The sequence below is a fragment of the Lotus japonicus genome, chromosome 6, assembly GCF_012489685.1.
Source record: "Lotus japonicus ecotype B-129 chromosome 6, LjGifu_v1.2".
Classification (NCBI taxonomy): Eukaryota; Viridiplantae; Streptophyta; class Magnoliopsida; order Fabales; family Fabaceae; genus Lotus; species Lotus japonicus.
This window is the reverse complement of record NC_080046.1, coordinates 22,460,310-22,484,066: the sequence shown is the minus strand read 5'-3', so window position 1 is coordinate 22,484,066 and position 23,757 is coordinate 22,460,310. Positions and strand designations below refer to the sequence as shown.

Sequence of the window (23,757 nt, the reverse complement as noted above, 5' to 3'; positions counted from 1 at the left end):
ACGGAGGCGTTCGAAAGTAGATTTTCAATCAGCCCATTCAATTAGGGGTGAACATGGGCCGGGTAGATCCAATGAATCCGTCCAACCCAATCTGATCCAATAGAAAAAATGCGGGTTGGATCGGGCAATCGGGTTAATCAGATGGATTTTACTACAACCCAACCAAGTTCGGATCGGATTTCGGATTCAATTCAAATCCATCCAACCCAACCCATAATTCATCCATATAATAATAATTTTTTTATAATTTTACTCATACTTGGAGTGCTAGTGTCGGAGTGATGACTTTTTGAAACTTTGAGACTTAAGTATTTGTAGTTATTTATCATATTTGAACTTAGAGTATTTGTTCGTAGTTATTTGTTACATCTTAATATATAGTTATTTGGCATGTTGGAGACATCTAAGTTCTAAGTGTCATGCCATGACATTTAGTGTTGTTTTTCACTTTTTAGGTACTATTTATGTTAGATTGTTTCATGTGATTTGGTAATAAAGTTTTATGTTTTCATGATATTTGGCTATATCTCATTTATGTGGTATTATTTCATGCTATTCGATATGACTTTTTGTATCTTTTTATGCTATTTAGTATTATAACACATTTAGTATTTTTTATAACTTTTTTTGAATTTATAATAATTTTTGCAAGATTCTTTAATATTTCAGATATATTATTATTTTAATATAGTGACCCAATTGATCCATCCAACCCAATCCGAACTTCGTCGGGTTGGTTCGGATCGGGTCTGAAGAAAAAATTTGTGAAATCCAACCCAACCCAACCCAGACAATTTTGATCGGTTCGGATTTTATTTTGACCAAAATCCATCCAACCCAACCCATGTGCACCCCTACATTCAATGATGACTTCTCTGTCCACCACGCCCTGTCACTCGATGAAAACTGTCGTAGGCTAACACCATTTAAAAATCAGGAGGAGAGTAACCGTTAAAGGCAGCCCGCGAAGAGGAGGAGAAAGTTCTTCATCCCACCAGTCAAGCAAAGCGTGGAGTTCCACTGATTGGGTGAGGAAGTCATCCGAACTGCTAAACCTGACTGAGGAGCTCGACAACTTTGTGGCTATCCGTGACTACGCGGTCAAGGTTGATGAAGGAGGGGGATCTTGAGGATTTTGGCGGTCGTCCTATACTCCGTTCTTAGAATACTAGAAAAATGGATTTTTACTACATCTAAGCACTTTGGTAAAAAAATTCTAAATTTTGTATTTCAATTTCTTGTACTTGACGTTTGTTTCTTGCAAAATAAAGGTATGGGTACCATTTTCTCTCCCATTAGAGGTTAGTTTTTTATTTGGCCCACTAAGGGGGGTAGCACTACAGTGTATCTTCGCCATTGCTATCTCAGGATCTCAGTCAACTTTGGTTGCACATCGAGTTTCACCACCTGGTCCTCAGCCACGTGCGTTATCCGTCCACCAACTTCGGTTGCACGTCGACACTCACCACCTTGGTTCTCGGCCAGGTGCGTTACTCCTTCGCAAACTCCGGTTGAGCATCAAGACTCACCACTTAGTCCTAGGCCAGGTGCGTTACTCCTCCGTCAACTCCAGTTGCGCGTCGAGACTCTCCGCCATGGTCCTCGGCCAGGTGCGTTACTCCTCCGCCAACTCCGGCTGAGCGTCGAGAGTCTCCACTTGGTCCTCGACCAGGTGCATTACTTCTCCACCAACTTCGGTTGAGTGTCTCCCGAGAAACAATTGACCGCAATGCGGTCGCCAATGCTATTCGTTTACAGTGAAAAGAAGAGCAACCGTTGGCACACGAGATTAAACTCTTTCCCAAGACGCGATAAGAAGAGCAACCATGGACACATGAGACTTAACTCTTACCCATGGCACGAAATGAAGATCAATTGTTCGCTCGGAAGACTTAATTTTTGCTCAAAGACTAATTTGGCTAACTCCGGCGAACAGCCTCTAACATCAAATGTGTTCAGCATCCCCGACAACTCATAGTTGGTCGACGCATCAAATGTTTGGCCGTTCATTCTGCTTACTCTTCTAAACCAGGAGATGATAAAACTTAAGGGACACCCATAAGTCACACACATAATGAATTCTCTTAAGGCTTTTGTGGGAGAAGCTTCAGCCATAAGCCTTGGGGGGTTGTGGACCGTCAAGGATTTTGTACTGGACAGTTGAGCTGGACGGTTGAGCTCCTTGCTAGTAGGCTAGACGATTGAACTCCTCACTAATAGGTTGGATGGTTGAGCTCCTCACTAGTAGGAAAGACGGTTGAGCTCCTCACTAGTAGCTTGGATGGTTGAGCTCCTCCCTAGTAGGTTGGATGGTTGAGTTTCTCGCTAGTAGGCTGGATGGTTGAACTCCTCACTAGTAGGTTGGATGGTTAAACTCTTCACTAGTAGGTTGGATGGTTGAACTCCTCTACTTGGGCCAGTCGGATGAAACTTGGGTTGCAGGCTTGGAAACCAAAGCTCGAGCCCATAATATTGAGAGGAGAGCTGACTGTCAGCTAAGCGGTTGAGCATCCTCCAATCGCGTGAGTGGCTAAGGAAAGAAGTTAAGACTCCACCCTGATTGACGCGTTGTGTCTCCAGGTCAACCAACCGTGTAGTAAGACAATCTCATGATTGATGCTATCTGCCTATAAGTCAACCAACAACGTAATAATGTCTCATCTATGGTTTGTGGGTTAACCCACTATAAAAGGGAGATCTTTGCCGCACCAATGAACTCATATGCTACCTACTAAAATAAACTAAATCTTTTGCTCATCCGTTTAGCTCTTAGATTTTTATATCAGAACAAATAGCTATTTTTGTGCTGACTTGCACTTCGTTTCTATACTTAGGAAATGTGTTTAAAAGTTTCTGACCTTGTAGATCATAAGTCATGTTGGTCTAAACTATCTTTTTCCATTTATCATTTTTTAAGTCTGTTGTTAAATTACGCATGAATTTCAATTTGATCACTAAAGTTGTGAATTTTTATATTTATTTTCTGATAGTGAGTTAATCTCATTTAATACCCTGTATTGAAAAGTCTCTCTCTCTCTCTCTCTAACATACTATCATCATACACAAACTCCTAATAACAGCTTTCTCACTCCTTAAAAGGTACCGTGAAAAACAAAAAAATGTTAACCACCCCCCTCCCCTAGTCATTGTGCTTAAAATAGGTTTAGGGGGAAAAAATTGGGCATAAACATTTTTACTCACTTTTTATATGATCAGACAAAATAGTTATTTTATTGAATTATATTTTCAACAACAACTTTTGTTTATATATTTTTTTAATATATTAGGATTTTGGAGGTGTAATTTTAACGCAAAAGTTATGGTAAGAGTTAATGACTGTTTTATCCAAGGTTATTAAAACCGAACCGGTAATCAAACAAAGAGGGCACTGGTTCACGGTTCATTGGTTCAACCGTAATTGAATCGTGGTCCAACCGGTTTTACCGCTATCAATTAATTAATATTATTTTAAAATAAATATATAACATATAAGATAATAATATTGAATAAAAAAATAAAAACATCAAACTACAAATGAAAATTACACAATATAGTCAGAATTATACAACTAAAATAATAGATTTAAAATAACAATGGATAAGATTAACTATTTTTTTTTGCTACATCGGAAAATAAACAAACACAAACAACTACAAAGCCGCAAAACGATCACCCATAATGAGGATCTCTAAGTCCAATGGCGGAGAATCAAGCACACAAAGGGGCACCGTAGGGGAAGAGGCTCCTTTCTTTGCTAACCAATCTGCCGGCTTATTACAATCACGCGAGACACGAATCAGGGAGACTGACCACTGCCTGCTAATAAGCTCATGAATGTCATCCAGGATAGGTAGGCACATCCTACTCTCTTCATCCTCCAAAGACTTCAATAAGTCAGCACAATCAACATTGCATATGACATCTCTGAAGCCCCAATCCCAAACCAACTGCAAGCCAAGCTTTAAGGCCCAAGCTTCAGCCAGGAGGGCATTTCCCGTCGTTTGGAAGGCATGAAACCCACGCACCCAGTGTCCCTGGTCATCCCGCACAAGGCCCCCAGCACCCATACGCTGATCCTGCAACCAAAAACTACCATCCACGCACAGATTTATTTTCCCAGATGGAGGCACCGCCCACCTGTTGCACATCCAGTTTTCAGTCGTTGCAGCAATGTTATTATCCAGGAACTGAGCCACTTCATCATGCTCATGGCAGATGCGCCTCCATGCTTCCTGAATCAGCCATGGCGAGGTTTCAAAAACCATATTATTTCTCCATTTCCAGATTCCCCATAAACACATCATGAACTTCAAGCCATCTGGTCCCTGCGCTAGTCTTCGAACCCAATTCTGGCAGTCGCTATCCATAAATCCCCTCCATCGCAAGGCACCCGCCATCCTCCAAATCTCTCTGGAATGCGGACAATCTCTCAGGCAATGGAGAATGTCTTCCACCGCCGCTGAACACCGGCCACAGTTCGGCGAATCCGCCATATTGCATCTGAATCTGTAACGATTCACCTGGAGGGAGTTATGCAATACCAACCAGATAAACAATCGAACTTTTTCAGGAATCTTCAAACGCCAAAGCCATCGCCAATCCCCTTGAGGTGTTTCTGGTTGGTCCTGCTGACGAAGCCATACATATGCCTCTCTTACCGTGTAACACCCTTTGTCGCTGGGATCCCAAATCCAAGTATCTCGACGCCCCTGAATCAGATTTGGCTTCACTTTCTCCAGTTGTTCCACCACCTCAGTCGGCATAACAGTATATAAGTTGCTCACGTTCCAAGCTCCATCTGAAATAACATCCCTCAATGACAAGCTAACATCATGGATGTCCACGTAAGGGACCATGGTGGCAATTTTTCCGCTCCCACTCCAATCATCATACCATAGGGAAGTTGTGCCATCACCTAGCCGATACAGGAATCCATTCTTCAATTGATCCCGCGCTTTAAGTAAGCCCTTCCACACATGAGAATCCGACGGTTTCGATTGGACCTGTAAAATTGAAGACTTACGCAAATATTTATGTGTTAGTGCTTGAACCCACAATTTATGGGGTTTATGGAAGATACCCCAAATTGCTTTGCCAAGTAAAGCTGTGTTTGCATAGTTCATATCACGGAGTGCCAAACCTCCCTCATCCTTAGGTCTTGCCACATTATGCCAACCCACGAGGTGCCATCCTTTTCCTCCTTGATTATTTCTCCAGATGAATGAACGCATGATCTTGTTGATTCGGCTTGTCACACTACGAGGAAGGTAAAAAACTTGCATAGCATAGGTTGGAATGGAAGCTATAACTGACTTTGCAAGGCACACTCTACCTGCTAGGTTCAGCATATTCATTTTCCATGATCCCAACTTGCGTTGAATATTTTCAAGGAGGAAATCAAAACTCTGCCGCTGAACTCTGCCTCCTTTAAGTGGAAAGCCCAAGTATTTTCCCAAGTCATTGACAAAGGGAATGGGAGCAATACTAGAAATCTCAGCTTTCACCTCCGCTCCTACACCTTTGGATGTGATAGCCTTTGATTTATTCAAATTAATTTTGAGACCAGAACTGTCACAGAATAATTTCATGGTGGAAGCCAGAAGGTTCACCTGATTTGTTGACGCTTGGCAGAATAGAAGCACATCATCCGCAAAGAAAAGATGGGAAATTGGAGGACCATCTTTGGATATCCGAATAGGTTTCCAAACACCGTCATCAACCAGGCTTTGAATAGAGACCGATAAGCGCTCCATGCAAAGCACAAAAAGGTAAGGTGATAGCGGATCTCCCTGTCTAAGACCTCTCCCCGGCTTGAACTTAGGTAGGCGCGAGCCATTCCAAAGAATAGAAATATGAGAAGAGGTGACACAGCACATGATGAGGCGGATGGTAGGTTCCGGAAAGCCAAAATATTCCAAGGTCTCCTTCAGAAAATTCCAGGAAACACTATCATATGCCTTTTCCAAATCAATTTTGAAGGCCACCTTACCCTTCTTTGCAGGAGAGTGGGCCATGTGATGGATAATCTCTTGAGCAAGAAAAGCATTGTCCATCGTCCCTCTTCCTGGAAGGAAACTATTTTGCGTAGGGCCAATCAAATCATGGAGGAAAGGCCGAAGCCTATTAACCAACACTTTGGTGATCAATTTATAGGTCACATTGCACAAACTAATGGGACGGAGTTCTTTAACCGTAGAAGGATGATCAACCTTCGGGATAAGGACCACTAGAATTTCCATCAACTCTTCATCCACCACTCCTGCCTGAAACGCACCCTCTACCATCCTCCAAAGCGAGTCTCCAACATGATTCCAATATTTCTTGTAGAAAAAAGGTTGGAAGCCGTCTGGGCCCGGCGCAGTGAAGGACTTCATTCTCATTAAAGCTTCCCTAACCTCCACCTTGATTACTGGTTGCACTAGCATGTCTTGCGCTGCCGAAGTCAGTCTAGGGAACCGACTGTGGCTAAGAACCGAAGCCGTTGTAGGAGGAGGGGCCGCAAAAAGATTAGTGAAGAAGTATTGCACCTCTTGCTTTAGCACCTCCCCGTCAGAGCACCATTCACCATTCTGCAACTTAAGGTGGTGAATATAATTCTTTTTCCTTCTTATAACAGTTTGGGTGTGAAAGTACGCTGTGTTCCGGTCACCCAACTTCACCCTATTTTCTCTTGCTTTCTGGTACCACAAAAGCTCTTCTTGTCTCAAGATACTTCTATAGTCCCGCTGCAACTCCGCTTCAAAGAGAACCATATCTGAGGTGACTCTTAACTCAAGCTCTCGTTGGACCCCTCGAAGGCGAGCTTCCACATGCCTCTTCTTTCTGAAGATATTGCCAAAGACATCTTTGTTAAACTCCTGAGATGCTCTCTGTACCCTGCCAAGATTTTGGTGAATACTTTCTTCCCCCGCTCTCCAAGAATTCTCAACTAAGGCTTCAAACTGAGAGTGTTCTGCCCATGCAGCAAGAAAACGGAAAGGACGGTCTTGAGTAGAGGCCAAGGTGATGCCACAATGAAGAAGGAGAGGACTATGATCAGAGTGAACCCTGTTTAGAATCTCCACAAACGCATCAGGGAACGCCACTCGCCAAAAATATAATCAACAAATAAAAATTACACGCCTTTTTTTTAAAAAATTAAGAAGTAAAATGATTGGTATTGTTTTACACCATTTTATATCCACTGAGTAGTAAGTGAGAGTAAGTGATTGCAGAATACCAAAAGTTGGAAATGAAAAAAACTTAAGAAAGAGAAAATGGTGAGAGGTGTAAAAGACTAAAGAAATTGAAAAATTGAAAAAAAAATGGAAATGGTGAAATGATACAGTAGGTGCCACGGGAATAGGAAAATTTATGGAAAAAGTCAAAAAGGTAATGTTCGGGTGCGTGTGAGCTCACAAGTGACACATATAATATAACCAATAATGTTTTATTCACCTATCATTTCCACCTCCACCTTGGGAGGTATTGAAGGAATGAAAGAGATATATGCAGAGAGAGATAGGAAGAAAAATAGGTGGAAATGAGATGGAAGAGAAAGTGAGGTGTGTATATATCATTACTCTAATATAACTGAACATTAATTTTTCCCTTTTCCATGCGCGTGGTACATGTTTCCATTTCTGGTAAAAAAATACAGAACCGTTTTAAACTGCTGAACCACCGGTTTTGACCGGTTTACCGGTTTTTTGACCGGTTCAATGGTTTTTGACCGGTTTTAGCTACCTCCGATTATGAGAGAGGACCGAACCGGCCTAGATTTCGGTTCCCGATCAGAACGGTCAGACCGGCCGATTCGGTCCGGTTCTGACAACCATGGTTTTATCCATTATAAAGACTACTTATATTATATTTTCATTAAATGTGAGCCTTTTTACATAATAATATTTATAAGTCAATTTCTTCAGTACCCTCCTCCACCAGTAAAGCGTTCAATACCTTTTAGTAATATTTTTTCATAATATATTTTAGACTTAATTGCATATTTGGTCTCACACGAATTGCGTTTTTGCATTCTTGGTCCTACACGAATGAAAATAGCAGACAGAGTCCTAATCTAATGGCTCCGTTAGCATTAATGGTCCTTCCGTCAAAATTCTAACAGAAGTTACTTACTACGCCCCTCCCTCATTTTACTATTCTCACCCCTCTCTTCATAAATAAAAAACAAAAAATGAATTAAAAAATAAAAAATCCAAAAACTTGTTTAACCCCTTCATCTTCTTCAACCACTTCATTTTCTTCTTTTTCTTCATTTTCTTGACCCAAAAAGTGTTGCTTCCATCATATTGAAAGGAGGTGCAAGAACTCGCTTATTTCCTCTTACTAGCAGAAGAGCCAAGCCTGCAGTATGTACTATGTATATATTTTCCTTTTGGGTTTGAGTGTTGATTACTAGTGGAGTGGTTTCTTTGAAATTGCAAATCTTTTATGTTGAGTTTATGTATTTTTGATGAAATTTATAGGTTCCTATTGGAGAATGTTACAGGCTCATAGATATCCCAATGAGCAATTGCATCAATAGTGGCATTAGGAAAATCTTCATTTTGACACAGTTCAACTCTTTCTCCCTCAATAGTCACTTGGCCCGGGCATACAATTTTGGAAATGGCATGAATTTTGGAAACGGTTTTGTGAAGGTGAGATTATGCTATACATGTTATATTGACGGAATGACTATTAATGCTAACAGAGCCATTCGTTTAGGACTCCGTCTCCTATTTTCATTCATGTAGGACCAAAGTGGTTGAAGAAGATAAAGGGGTTAAAGAAGTTTTTGGGTTTTTTATTTTTTAATTCATTTTTTATTTTTTATTTATGAAGAGAGGGGTGAGAATAGTAAAATGAGAGGTGTAGTAAGTAACTTATGTTAGAATTTTGACGGAATGACTATTAATGCTAACAGAGCCATTCGTTTAGGACTCCGTCTGCTATTTTCATTCGTGTAGGACCAAGAATGCAAAAACGCAATTCGTGTAAGACTAAAAATGCAATTAAGTCAATAATCGTATATTTTAATATGTTTATAATCTAATCCCTTACATACTAAAAAATGAGTTAAAAAATATTCTACGCATTCATTTTCAATAGGGCAATTGTCCTATTTATAAATGATCCTTCAAATAACACATAGACATTAAATGGGGCCAGCTTACTAGTTTATTTATCAAGTGCTGATATGGACATGGGAGAAATCCAACCAATTTTCATTCATACTAGTGTTTTTACCCGTGCGCTGCACAGCGAAGATGACTATTATATTTGATACCTCAACCAATATTTTAATTATAAAAAAATTAACATACTAAAAATGATACACAAATCATTTATTTCTCAACATTTCTTATATATTTATATATTATTTCTCTTTTTGAAAAAAAAAATCATTTACAAATTTAAATTTTTAAATTTCAAAAAAGTAGGTTTAAAAAAATATTTAGTACCTTCTAAATACATTATTTTTGTTTTTGTTTTTGAATTTGATCCAGAGAAAAAATAGATATCATTTTAATGAACTCAGCAATCTGCAAAGGCTTCTATCATTGAAAGTATTGTTCCTCTCAAAAGATGAGATTCTCTGCTATAAACTTTGCCCTTGTTTCTTTCATCCCTTAACAAAAAAAACCACTTCTACTACTATTGTGTAATTCCCGTGAGAGATTTCTACATGAAAGTATTTTCATGCCCGTTCCTCCTTGTAGCAACTTGTAACTCTGTAATTTAAACATAAATAAATATAGATTATATACGTAAGTAACTCTGTAATTATATTTATATATATATATAGGGATAACTATCATATTAGTCCCTGTCTTTGTCTCACCGTCTGAGGTAAGTCCCTCCCCGGAAAATTTATTGTCTAAAGTCCTCGTGTTTGAAAAACGTATGGAGCAGATCCTCACCGGAGGGCGGAGCTCCGGCGAGTGTCTCAATGGCATGCTGACTGGATTAATGAGCATGACGTGGAATTAAAAAAAAATTAAAAATTAAAAAAAATTACAACTCAGATTATTAAACCTAATTAACATATTCCTAATTAAAACCCTAACTTAATTAATCAAAACAAATTTCCCCCCCAAACTTAACCCAATTCACATCAATTAAACCCAAACCCAAAATCCCCAATCCCTATCCAGAACTTAACCTAAACCCCGTTCTTCCTCTACCATCGACTTCTCCGCCTCTCTATCTGTTCTTCTTCGTCTTCTTCCCCCTTTGCTAGTTCTTCGTATGATTTTGGCTTGTTTTCTTCCTCGCAAACGCATCCCTGCAACCCAACCCTGTGATTCGTAGCATCTTGTATCCTTTCCTAACATGAATGGTTCTTCTGCTTTGAATGGTTCTACTGCCTCCTCCTCTCGTTCCAGGCAAAGGCATAGGTCTGTAGGGGCTAGGGCAAAATGTCAATGTGGTCTTCCTCTCATGCTTTACACTGCTGGTACTCAAGAGAACCCAGAGAGGAGATTTCTGAGATGCAGAAATTGGCATGTAAGTGTGGTTTAATTTGTAATTCATTTTTGGTTCCTTAAATTTTGCTTCAACTTTCATGATACGTATCTTTTTTCAGTTACCAGGCACATGTGATTTCTTTTTTTGGATTGATGAACCTGTTCAAGAAAGAGAACCCAGACATGTAGAGGCAGAAATTGATAATTCTGAGATTGGCGAATCATCTAACTCAATGCTTCCTGGAGCTGATTTGAAGAAGAAGATTAAGAAGTTGAAGAAGAAGCTTGAAATTGAGACTTTTCACAAGAAAGTTGCATGTTTGATTGCTCTAATTTCTTGGATAGTCACATTTTGGTTTTTCTGTAGGGATGAAAAGAGTTTGAAGGGATGAATGGTTTGAAGTGTATTCTGTTTTGGGTAGTTGTTTTGTGTTAGTGAATTAAAAGCTTGGATGTAGCTTTGATGAAAGGTTGTTTGTATTTCTGGGCTTGAATTGAATATGTGGCCATCATTTCTATCTTGGGTTGATGTACCATGTATGGAAGTTAATGAAATGGCAGACCATGTTGTTGTGTCTCATTTATGTTTTACTCCTACTTCCTTTATCATACACATCTAACATGAAAGAAAAATCATGAAATGGTGGACAAAATAATGACTTAAACCATGAAAATAAAAATCAACATCATACATTACTTAAACCATGAACTTAATAATCAACATCATTTCTGTTTGGACAAAGTACAGATAGGGTAAATAGAAACAAGATAATGACTTAAACCATGAACTTAAAAATCAACATCATACATAATGGTTAAACCATTTCTGTTTGGACAAAATGGTGACAGCCTACAAAACACCATAATAGCACTAAGCACTTATAATAACAAAAGCAAGTGGGCATAGTTTATGTGGTCTAGAAATCCCCACTCCTTGATTAGTTGCATTTTCTCCCTCCATGCCTCTTCATATGTAGCTTTTGCTGCTGCCATTATTAAGTTCCTTAAAAGCACTCCACCACCAAACTTGGTCTTTAAATTTGCATACAAATGCCTCACACACAGCCTATGATCCATACCTTGCATCATCTCCTCTTTAAAGACTTCCATCAAACCCTGTCATGATAACATAACACAATCATTTGCAATTACAATATTCACCATTAGATTGTAACGAATTTAGGAGAAAGATGATATATACTTACCTTTTGTTGGTCTGAGATAAAGACCCATCTACGAGACCTTGAAGGATCAATGTCATCCATCAATAGCTCCAAAAACCACCTCCAACTGTCCTTGTTTTCACTTTCAACCACAGCAAAAGCAAGGGGGAAGTATTCCTCATTTGCATCACGAGCTACAGCTGACAAAAGGATCCCTCCATGTTTAGTTTTCAGATGGCATCCATCCAAGCCAATAAATGGCCTACATCCATTGAGGAACCCTCTCTTACACCCTTCCAAGCACATATAATATCTACTAAACCTTGGATGCAAGCTAGCTCTTGGTGTTTCAAAGCTCATTTTGCATGTGTTACCTGCATTCCTTCTTCTCAACTCATTGCTGAATCTCCACAGCAAAGTATACTGCATTGCAGTAGCTCCATCCACCTCTTCAGTTGCCAATTGCTTACCCTTCCAAGCTCTGTACCTGGTAATTCCAATCCCAAGGTTTACCCTAAAGTCATCAACAATCTCATTTGTGCTAATTTTATTAACAGTCCTCACCTTGTTCAACAATTTTTTTGTCACAAATCTAACACTGGCAGACTTATTATCAAAAACTCTAGCACATGTGTGCTCTCCCCTAAGAGTTTTGATTCTATAAGTCTCTTTGTTTCCAACCTTGCTACATAAGATCAGAAATGGACAGTCATCGCTCCTGCAAACAATCCTACATCTCTTGCTATCATTCTTCTTGTATTTATATTCTCTATTATTTTCCACACAATACTGAGTCATAGCATCTTTAAACTGTGTAAGTGATATGAAGTCCATACCTAGTTTAAATTTGAAATCTGAGCCCATGTCTTCCTCACGGAATCTTTCAAACTTTCTCCTGGGAATGTCTTCTTGATCACTATCAGTAGGGACACTGTGAAGGTCCTCACTCTCATAGCCTCCATCTAAATCTGTCTCATCACCATTATCCCCATTGCCACCACTTTGTTGAAGCATCTGGGCAATGTGCTCATTCAATAGGGACTCAGCCTCAGCAAATCCTGGGTTTGTAACTAACTCAACATGCTCAAAATCCCTTTCTTCGTCACTATCATGGAGCCTATCAACTTGTTCAGAAACATCAGACTCATAATTTTCATGTTCCTGGTTACCATCAACAGCCATATCATCAGGGAGGATAGTATCATTTACCACAACATCAGGGAGGACAGTATCATTTACCACAACATCAGGGAGGACATTATCTGTTACCATAACATCAGGGAAGACAGCTTCAGGGGCCACAACATCAGATAATTGTGATGCATTCATCTCAGCTTCATCATCAGATAATTCTACAATTACAGGAGGCCCCTGATTTATTCCCTTCCTCACCACAGCTTGCAACCTACTTGACTTTCTCACACTCTTTACTTGTTTGGCAGCCTTGCTTCCAGGTTTCTTCTTTTCCTTAACAACAGTAGGTACAGTGGGTGCACGCAAAGGGGGAATGTCTTTAGAGAGATTGTCCACAAAAATCAGAGCTTCATGCCGGTCATTTGAAACTGCATACTTAGCCAATTCTAGAGCATCCCCATCTGTTTTGTAGTTCCTGAAAACATGATTAGTAGCATCCTCAGGAGTAACCCACATTAGATCAAACTCCTTGTAGCCTAGTCCTTTGACAATTTGTACAGTGTCAGAGAAGGACCAATTAGCCTCGTCAAGATTCTGGAACACACTTTTTGCACCACCAAAGTAATGCCAGTATGGAGAAGTTCCAAACCAACCCCCATGTCGCACCATCAATTTGAACACCATCCCTGCAAAAATAGCAACCACATCAACCTATATCCCTTCCATCAAACTAAACATGGAAAGCTCTTGGTAAAAATAGGAATCAGTGTCAAAAATAGCAACAACATAAGAAGAAGTAAAAACCCAAATCCCTTCCATCACTCTACCCGAAAGACCAAAAGCCAAAATCATCGCAAATCACTATCGAGTACGAGGAACATCAGAACAACAATAACAAAAACAAACACAGATTGGAGAAGAGATAACTTTAACTTACTTTGAAGATGATGGTCCCTCACGAGCGGCGAACAACACGGTGGAACACGACAGAGAACACGACAGTGGAAGACAAGGTTGAGGCGGAGAAGTCGATGGTAGAGGAAGAACGGGGTTTAGGTTAAGTTCTGGATAGGGGATTGGGGATTTTGGGTTTGGGTTTAATTGATGTGAATTGGGTTAAGTTTGGGGGGGAAATTTGTTTTGATTAATTAAGTTAGGGTTTTAATTAGGAATATGTTAATTAGGTTTAATAATCTGAGTTGTAATTTTTTTTAATTTTTAATTTTTTTTTAATTCCACGTCATGCTCATTAATCCAGTCAGCATGCCATTGAGACACTCGCCGGAGCTCCGCCCTCCGGCGAGCATCTGCTCCATACGTTTTTCAAACACGAGGACTTTAGACAATAAATTTTCCGGGGAGGAACTTACCTCAGGCGGTGAGACAAAGACAGGGACTAATATGATAGTTATCCCTATATATATATATATATATATATATATATATATATATATATATTTTACTCCAAAAGTTATTTTAAAAATTACGAAAATTAAAATTAACAAAATTACATAAAAAATCTTGGGAAAGACACTTTAGCTTTCATTCTTGTGGTTAATGCACCTATTCAGTTTATTCTTTTAACCCTCTCATTTGTATATTTTATATATTAAAAATTATGACATTAGTTGAAATATATTTTTCTATTATTAGTTTATTCATTATTCAGTTATTATAGTTTCTAACCTCCTCTCTGTTTATTCTTCAAACTCTCTAAGTAGCCCAATTTTCTTTTTCAGCTCCCCAATTGAGATAAAATCAGAAATTTTAATAGCATCGCTCACCACACTGTATAAAAGAGATACTACACTTCAACATTCAACCTTTATCATGTTCCTAACATAGGGTGAATAATTCATTCAGTTGTCATTTTATATAGTTGTCCTCCATCTTTTTTATACCTTGGAACCCACAAAAGTCTCATACTTCAATCAAGGCTCCCACTGTAAAATCTGCATCAGTGAGAATATTTCATGCCAATTACTCAGCAATGTCATTGCACAATAAGATAATAACCTCCTAAATATATGAGTTAACTTTTCATGATGCAAAGAGTTCCACTATAAATTTGTAGAAGTATATTATGAACACATCTATAAAGTGTTTGAGGTTTCCTATTGCCAAGTTTCCTGACAATATATCAATAATGATAACAATGAAACATGATTAGGAAGCTAAAGTAATGAAAACATGATGAGGAAGCTAAAAAACACGTAGGCACCTAAAGAAAGTTAATCAAGTTGTTAAAATTGTCACAATATGCTTACAAAATGGAACTCAATCCCCCGAACTCTAAAGATCATGGTGACATCGCATATTTCACCATTGGTCCTTTAAAATTGTCATCAATTCATCATATCAAAGTGTCACCTCAATAATCTGCCTCAAAGAATTGTTTATCGGATTAGTATCTATGATAGTTCTTAATCTTCTCAGTCCATTTCAGTGACAGCTAACATTCTTGATAAACTTCATTAGCTAATTTCACTTAACATAATGAGTCTATTGTTCTTGCATATTTGGATGTAATGTTGTAACATCTCTTCCTTGAAAAGCCAGAAAGTATGGCATTCGACGACAAATTCCCAAACTAACATTGCTCTATGGACTACGCATTCATCTTTCCAATGACAACCTGAACAATAAATTAAACATGATTATCATCATTTGAATTCTGATATGAAATGTTAAAGAACAATTATAGAATAAAAGCTCAAACATTAGATAGAAAATGACTTAGTCATGGAAAGTACCAAAGTGAAAATCCATAACATTCTAATGAAATTTTCAAACTTAAGAGATATATACTAATAGATTCAAACTTACATTTGCAGACATATCCTTCATTCATTACTTTTTAAAGCCTGCTTGTGAATAACTCATCACCAAAATCCACAAAGACCTCTCACAAATGTTTTCATAAACTAAATGTAAATATTTACACGCTTTCAAGTTGTTGGAGAAGGTCACTGCAACACTTCTTATTAGAATTGAAACTTATTCATTAATATTTGCAAACTTTAACCAAATTGGCTCACCATCTGTTCACCAAAATGCCAAGAAAAAAAGAGGATTGAAGAGAAAGAGGAAAAGTTTAGGAGAATAAATAAAAAAAGGTACACTTAGCTGTTCCTCCCTCGAGTTCCAAGAGTGAATTGAAATGATGAAGAAAAAAAATCCACTCATTTAACCGACTTGCTATATTACAGAGAATTGAATAAGATAATGAGAATAAGAATGCGGAACAAATGGATTTTGGGCTGCAACCAACCAACATGCATTGGTACACTTTAAAACTTAATACCACTGTAGTTAAAATTAGAATTACAATATAAGAACCAACTTGAAGATCAATGATAAAAGAGAAAATTCTCTTTTCTAACGCAACCAATATAGGCACTCATAGATTAAATCAGGATAGAGAAGCAAGCATTAAAGGAAAATGAAACCTGTGGAAGGAAGGCAGAAGCATTCTAATTTTCTCCATCAAACTCATCATTATCTGCACCAGAAAGTTGACTTAGCAAGTCCTACAAATAAAAAAGATAGATATAAGTCCCAAAACTAATCAGCAATAAGGCTAGGGAAAATGCAGATATTTGAGTTTGAATTACAGCAGCAGTGTGAATGATATGAGTACTTATAAAATTTCATAAAGGCTCTAGAAAATCTAGCTCTATTTGACTCTAAACAACATATAACTGAGTTAGCAAAGATCCTTCATAAAATAAAATTGTAAGCGATTCCAATTTCTAAGACTTCTAACTAATCCATTAATTTTTAACCAATCCCATTTATTTTAGAGATATGCTTGCTCAATAAACTTATGTTCAATAAACTACTGATCCCAACAAAACTAAGGTATACATGTACATATTCCATTCCCTTTCCTCTGCTCACGGGCCTGCATCCTGTTCAGAATCATTGATTTTAATTAGATGCAACACTTCTGAATAGCAAACTGGAGATTAGAGAAAAATAATGAGGTTAGCTTACTTAACATTGATAAAATTAAATGTTATTGAATTGAAATCTTTGGACCTTGACAGCAGAAACAATATTGAATGTCATCTCCAATATATTCTTTCCAGTTCCTTTGAATGGGATTTTGGAGCTCACAATGCTCACAAAGACATCAATTCTCTCTCCCACTATCTGGTTGAGTTTGTAACTACACCAACTGAACCCTCATAAAATTAATATAAAACTGAAAAAGTACTTGTAACATGAGACATTGCAGCAAAAGAATGAACATTTACATATCAATAAACATAACAAAAAAAAATTGCATACTAAATCTGCAATTAATTTATCAATAAACATCACAATACCATCTTCATATGGATATTCTTCCATCACATTCTATCATGTTCAAGTTCTCCCATGGAATACCTTGAATGTCCTTCCTATTCGGACACCTTAGTAAGCTGCTTCAATCATCAAAAACTGCAAAGAAAATCTGAAATAACTTCAGTGAAATAGATCCAATCATCCAAGGTTAGAACAAATTCATTACATTGATTCATGCAAGGTAAGGATTATATGTGAGGGGGGAAGTAAATGAATAAACAACTTTTTCCATTGCTAAAGATACTTCCATGTCCCATTAAGGAGAATCTCACACAATCAACATGAGACAACCATCATAAAATCACTTCTTTTATTCATAAAAGATGAGAATTTGAATCAATCTACAGGAGACAAACAAATTCTAATACATTATAAGTTCTTGAAGTAAAAGCTAAATAAATCACCACACAAATTTCAACCAAAGACAATAATTTTCTGTTAAATTATTGGTTCTTAACCTTTTGCGTACCAAAGTCATCCACAAAATAATCAACATTTTAATATATACCTGGAACTTAAAGAGACCAGACCAATCCATTTGAATAAACTACCTGCAAAAAATGAAGACCCCAGACTTTAATTTCAATTTGGGAGGCCTATACTCAACCACAAAAGCTAGCTCACCGACTGGAACAGGCCAAAAAACAGAAACAAGAGACCTCAAACACAGAAACGAACCACAGAAGAGGAATCCTGGAATAAAAACAAGCAAACCCAGAAAAATTGTCAGCGGCGACCGGCGGCGACGGCAGCGGCTGGCGGTGGCGGCTGATCACGACACAGTGGTGGCAGCAGCGGACTATGGTAGCAGCAGCCAACAGCAGTGGTGGCGGCCGGTGGTTGCTTCCGGAATTCTAACTGGTAAAAATAAGGGTTAGCCTACGATGGCTGAAACCCTAAACTAAACTAGTAAACCAGAGGGAGACTTGAATCAGAAAGCTCTGGTACCAAGTCAAATAACCACTTAATCCCAAAAGCTTAAGCTGTTGGGTAAGGGTCACTTTAATGGTTTTATATTATATTCTAACAACATCGTTTAAAAAAAATCATAACTATTATTAATAACATTAAAGGAAGCTCTTCTACAGATTTCCAAGAAACTCTTCTATGGGGCAAGCTCACCCCCTTTTAGTGATGATCTAGACAAAGCCACATTTCCCAAACATAAAATTACACACATCACTTAATCAAAGAAAGGTCATATGATTTTTTCTACTTGTCAGCTAGATGCCCAGAACCAAGCACATCAATGAAGAGCGTCCTAGTTTGAGGGGCATTTTCAAAATCTCTTGATAAAGGAGTTCAATTTATAAATCTTGATGAGGATTTGACAGAGAAGTGATTCAGATCAAATAAAGAGGAACAAAGAAAGTCAATAATGACAAAAGAAGAGAAGGGATTCAGCTCAAAATCACTCCTTCCATTACACAAAAATAGTACTCCAAATAATCGATGAGATTTTCCAAGAACTTGTATTGAAATTCTTCATTTTCTTGCTCAATGAACAAAAATCATCTGTCAAGAGTATTCCACTTTGCTTCTCCAGCCATTAATAGATGGATCCTGGTTTTGAAAATGTGTTTACATAACACCATACCTGCAACAATACATAGTAAGCCAATGAAGTGAGGAACAAAGTAATCTATTACAAAAGAACTCTGATAAAATCCAGGAAAATCGTCTCCACAGAGCTTCAATTTTACCTTAATTAAATCTGCTGATTTCTTCACTGCAACTAAAAGAATCAAAAATCTGAAAGGAAACATATAATATTGCAATCAATGAATCCAGCTTAAATAAACTGAGCAGTAACTGGACTCTATGACCTGTCAACGCCAAAGAAGAGCTTGTTAACACAGGTTTCAACAGGACCAGCCAATAAATTGAAGAAAAAACAAAATTAAAAAATCCAGATAATTCTAACAGAAAGGATTTGAGAAACAAATGTGTTCCAAAACTTTTCTACACAAAATGGAAACTGTATTCATATTTATAATCGCAGAAAAGTAGTACCAACACTTACCCCATTCTTAAATTGATCTATGGAGTAACCATTCCTCTTTTCAATGACATCTAAATAGCCTACATGGCTGCATAGTACATCTTATAAATCAAGATTTGTTTCACATGTTCCCACATGTATGGAATCAAATCTTATAAACCCAAACAGAGGCAAAAAAAACTCATTAATGAGAACCTTGTCGAACCATACCAAACTCATCAGGGAGGCGACGGCGGAACGTGGCTCGTCGGACCATGCTTTCACGGAATGGGGCTTGGAGATGGGAATTGGAAGGGGGGGGTGTGGGGTGGCTTTGGAGGAAGGAAAGTTTGAGGGGGAATAGAGAAGAGGAATGGCCACCACCATATCGACCTCTTCGTCGGTATTTTATCATGTATGGGAATCCTAGAGTTTGATCCGGTGAAAGTTTCACAATCGCGATGGGAAGAAGAGAGGGAGCACAATGAGAGAAACTGATAAGAGAGTATGGGAGGTGAGATTTAATCATGTTCATTCATCTATAACTTTGAAAAAGAGGGTCTTAATTTTGTATTTCAAATTTGAAATTTGAAAGAAAAGTGGGTAGGCATTATTAATTGAAATTCTAGGTATTTCAGATTATTAATTGGTCTTGGAGAAAGAAATAGGAAGATTGGTATTTTCACACATGCTTAAGAAGTGATAGTGGGATGAAATCATTTGATTGGCTACAATTGTTGTAAAAAAAACTCGTGGAACGTGCGCATAGGGCTATGTTTGGATTGATGGGACATAGTGGAGCGGAGCGGAATGAAATATAATGGAACGGAATGGAATAAAAATTTCAATCCATTGTTTGGGTATTTAATGAAAGAGCGGAACAAAGTTACTACTCCATTGTATGGATAATGGATGGAGCGGAATGAGTTATATTTTTTTATTCCTATACTACCCTTATTAATTGTACTTTATATATTACTAACTCACCAAGCATCTAGTCCTAATAAAGGACTTCCAAAGAAAACATGAAACTAATATATTGGGTGACATGGAGATGCTCCGAACGAAGCCTAAATGTATAGAATTGAAACAAGTGAATAGAATTGCAGTGCTAATTTAGTAATTTACTACCAAATTTATTTATTTACTCATTCATTTTGTTTTTGTTTTTAAGTTTTTGTTTCTACAGAAATTCCGAATTACATTCAATTGTTTCTAAGTTCATAAGATATACGTTCTACAAATTATTGCTGGGTACCATACATTGAATAGGTAGTCCTACAAATTAATAGGAAATGGTTTACCAACAATCACTTCACTAATCGACATATACGTTCTGTATATTGATGATGAAAGGCAAGTCACAGCAGTGAAATTGTTGAAGATGAGTCCGGCATTATTAAGAAAAAATTAACAGATTAGCAAGCACCGTGGGTGGCAGTTTGACATCAAGATGAGCAGTGACTTCATGCATGATGGCTTGGTGAGGGTAATACAGTAATTTCAAAATTTTAATGCTTCAACACTTTTTTGCTCCATCCCATTCCTCCCAAATTTGGGGGAGCAAAAGTGAGGGTAAAGAGTGGTATCTAATGGAATGTGTACCACTGGATTCCATTTCTTTCCATCTATTTTAAAATAATCCAAACATCCCTCCCCTCCCTTCCGCTCCATTCCCTCCCCCTCCATCAATCCAAACGAAGCCTAGGAGAAGATGGAAGAACGCTAGAGGATGGATGGATATAATGAGGCTTTGGGTGGGAGAGAGAAAAATAAGAATAAGATAGTGGGAGAGAAAAATGGGGTGAAAGAATGAATAAAAACTAATAAAATAATAGGGGAAGGAATAAAATATTCTAGTTTATTTAGGGTGGGGAATAAAATATTGCCAAATATTTGAGGAACTGACACATCAGCTAAAAACTTCTTGGAGTGATTGTGTTTTAATATAGTTATTGATGATGATTTCCCACACGGCACTAGCCCGTAGAGTGACACGAATCTATCAGTCATTCCTTTTTCGACCGTATAGAGACACGTATTAATAATGTTATGTTTACCTTCCAATACCACTTTCATTTTGAGCTATTTAAAAATGGAAAAGGAGAAATAACTGATATAATTTGAGATTAATATGAAAGAAGGTGCAGATAAATATAGAAAAAAATATATATGAAAAAGAGATAGAATATAAAATGAAGTGTGAATGAATAAATACTCATACACGCATTAATTGATTCGACCTTATCTTGCTTTCAATGAAATTCAGTTATTTATTTATTTATAAAATTTAAAAAACCACCCGATTCAGGATATGCAGGCACGTAATGGTTGCTTCAAAAAGCACTCCACCTCCCTGACTATGACATGCACATTTCTACCAGCTCCTTATAATTAATTTCTTTTATTTGTATTTATAGTTGATAGTCCTTTTGATTCCATTTATTCCTTTCTTGAGTTTGAGTTACCCCATTCACCAAACTAAACCAGTCGATCACCCAGCATTAATTGAGCACTTGGTAATCTGTATCATCAGGTTGTTGTTTCGTTTGTAAGTAGTATAATTTAATGGCGGATTGGGGTCCTGTAGTCATAGCAGTGGTCCTGTTCGTGCTGCTAACTCCTGGTTTGCTGTTTCAGTTGCCAGGGAGAAACAAAGTGGTGGAGTTTGGGAACATGCAAACAAGTGGCGTGTCTATCTTGGTCCACACTATCATCTTCTTTGGCCTCATAACCATCTTTCTTATTGCTATTGGTGTGCATATAAACACTGGTTAATTAATCAGTAAAGTAATCACCCCCTTCAGTCACCATATTTCTTTCCTCTTTTTTTTTTCATTTTATTCTTAATTTATGAATAATATTATGTACACACCTCTTGGAGAGGTGGAAAGAGGTGGAAGGAAGAGAGAGATAGGAAGAAAAGAAAAAATAAGAGAGAGAAAGTATGAGATGTGATAGATGATAAGAGGAGAGAGATAGAAATAAAAAGAGGTGAAAATAGAGTGTTTAAAAAATGAAGTGTGTATATATCATTACTCTTAATTTATGGTTGTGATTTGAATTTATCATTTATGTTGTGAGTAACTGAGAAGTGGGTGGGTGTGACGGTTTTATCTCAATTATTATCCTCGCTTTGACATTTCTCTGATTATATATTGGTCTTGGACATTCTAGCGGAGGACAATATTCTTGATTTGATAGAATGAATTAATAATCACATGCGCGCGGTAGCTGGTACCATATATGGGTTCATGATCTATGCTTTGTCTATTTGATTATTTATTTATGAATGAATCAAATTATTTTCCCCGATGCTATTTCAAATTCGAAATTATTAAAATAATTTTGTAAATAAAAAATTAGAGAAGTGTCATGTTGTCTTTGTACTAGTTTTTAACCCGTGCAAGACACGGGGAATTTAATTTTGGATTTATTTTTTTTTATTTTTGTTAATCAATTAATATATTTTTTTATTTATTTTATATAGGTATTTGGTTTATTTTTCGTTTTTTACACATTTGTGGTGTAAGTTATTTTTTTTTGCAAAGTAATGTATTTAAGGGTCGAAAGCATATTTAAATTGACGTATGCACGGAGATTTGCAATAATAAAACGATTTATTGAATATTTTAGTAACATGGTCAATATACGAAAAACAAATGTCAAAATGTTTGAAAGTTACCAAGAGGTCAATTTACCAAAAAAACACATTGTCAACGTGGGTAAAGACATAAAAGTGAAAGTTTAGCACATAAGCTCTTTATTTGTAAACAATCTTGAGGAAATGCTACTAATCCTTTGAAAACTTGATCTTTTTGAACATTTTTGCATCGTTACTTCCAACAACTTCTGTTATAGATCCATCGTCTGAACGACGTTTAATAAGTGTGTTGGAGTCTTCAATTATAGGTGGAGGTGTGTTTTGTTTAACACTTTTAGTGATTGTCTGCAAAACAAACATATTTTGAAATAGTGATGACCAATGTCTAAGACAAACCTAGTTGACAATAGTGATGACCAATACCTCAATCAGAGATTTTACATTTGAATCGGAAATATCAAAATTCATTATGTAGATATAAATAATCATTATTTAGCAATAAGAGTTTAAAATTTTACCTTTGTTTTGAATTTTGAAATTATTTGTGGGTCCTTGCAAATTTTCAAGATGTTAAATGCTGATTTAAACCACCTTCCGCATCTATCCTTCCCTTCAACCTTGAAATGAAATTCCTTGTGCACTAAATCTACAATTTCTTGTGGGGGGTCTTCCATGTTCCCGGTCTACATTAAATTTAAATTAAAATGAAAAAATCAATATATTATGAATTAAGTGAGCAATGGAAATGTACCTTTTTTTGACATGACTATGTTTATCTTTTTCATTTTTTCCAATATCTCGTTGCCTTTTTTGTTCATCAGATAACAACCTTCGCGATAAAAAACGGTAAACGTTGCAGATCCAATATCATCAGCAACATTAAGCAACAATTTGTACATGATGTAAACATTAATAATTAAATAAACTGAATATTTTACAAATTAATTTTTTTTATCGAATTTGTAGATTATCGTATGGTAGGAGTGACATGCTTGTTACATTTTTCACAATAATATTGTGCTCCGTCAGAGTATGTTGCTGAGTGACATTCACAGTTATGGTAATACTAATCATTTG

The 23,757-nt window shown here is 37.1% G+C and overlaps 2 protein-coding genes and 1 long non-coding RNA gene across 23 annotated transcripts; 2 read left to right on the top strand and 1 right to left on the bottom strand.

Moving 5' to 3' along the window:
- Window positions 1-9,881: 9,881 nt before the first annotated feature.
- Window positions 9,882-11,034, top strand: LOC130726806 (uncharacterized protein At4g04775-like). Its single transcript, XM_057578110.1, has 2 exons — window positions 9,882-10,488; window positions 10,568-11,034. The coding sequence occupies exons 1-2, from the start codon at window positions 10,315-10,317 to the stop codon at window positions 10,838-10,840; spliced, it is 447 nt and encodes a 148-aa protein (XP_057434093.1). The 5' UTR covers window positions 9,882-10,314; the 3' UTR covers window positions 10,841-11,034.
- A 3,933-nt stretch (window positions 11,035-14,967) lies between these two features.
- LOC130722688 (uncharacterized) lies at window positions 14,968-19,648 on the bottom strand. 21 transcript variants are annotated; one of them, XR_009014075.1, is made up of 7 exons: window positions 19,119-19,648; window positions 18,799-18,921; window positions 17,774-18,692; window positions 17,604-17,646; window positions 17,077-17,204; window positions 16,195-16,925; window positions 14,968-15,380 (listed from the first exon to the last, which is right to left on the bottom strand). It is a non-coding gene; the product is annotated as an uncharacterized LOC130722688 (long non-coding RNA). The 21 variants fall into 21 exon arrangements; XR_009014065.1 differs by having other exon boundaries at window positions 17,604-18,692; window positions 18,799-18,847; window positions 19,119-19,185; window positions 19,293-19,646; XR_009014063.1 differs by having other exon boundaries at window positions 17,604-18,692; window positions 18,799-18,847; window positions 19,119-19,185; window positions 19,308-19,646.
- A 1,851-nt stretch (window positions 19,649-21,499) lies between these two features.
- LOC130723688 (uncharacterized) lies at window positions 21,500-22,144 on the top strand. Its single transcript, XM_057574799.1, has one exon. It carries the CDS (start codon window positions 21,645-21,647, stop codon window positions 21,852-21,854), a length of 210 nt encoding a protein of 69 aa, XP_057430782.1. The 5' UTR covers window positions 21,500-21,644; the 3' UTR covers window positions 21,855-22,144.
- The last annotated feature ends 1,613 nt before the right edge of the window (window positions 22,145-23,757 follow it).

What these genes read in the sequence shown, in the direction of transcription:
- LOC130723688 (XM_057574799.1), top strand. Translation starts at nt 21,645, where the DNA reads ATGGCGGATTGGGGTCCTGTAGTCATAGCAGTGGTCCTGTTCGTGCTG.
- LOC130726806 (XM_057578110.1), top strand. Translation starts at nt 10,315, where the DNA reads ATGAATGGTTCTTCTGCTTTGAATGGTTCTACTGCCTCCTCCTCTCGT. An exon ending in TGAGATGCAGAAATTGGCAT is followed by an intron (nt 10,489 to 10,567) that starts GTAAGTGTGGTT and finishes ATCTTTTTTCAG; the next exon opens with TTACCAGGCACATGTGATTT.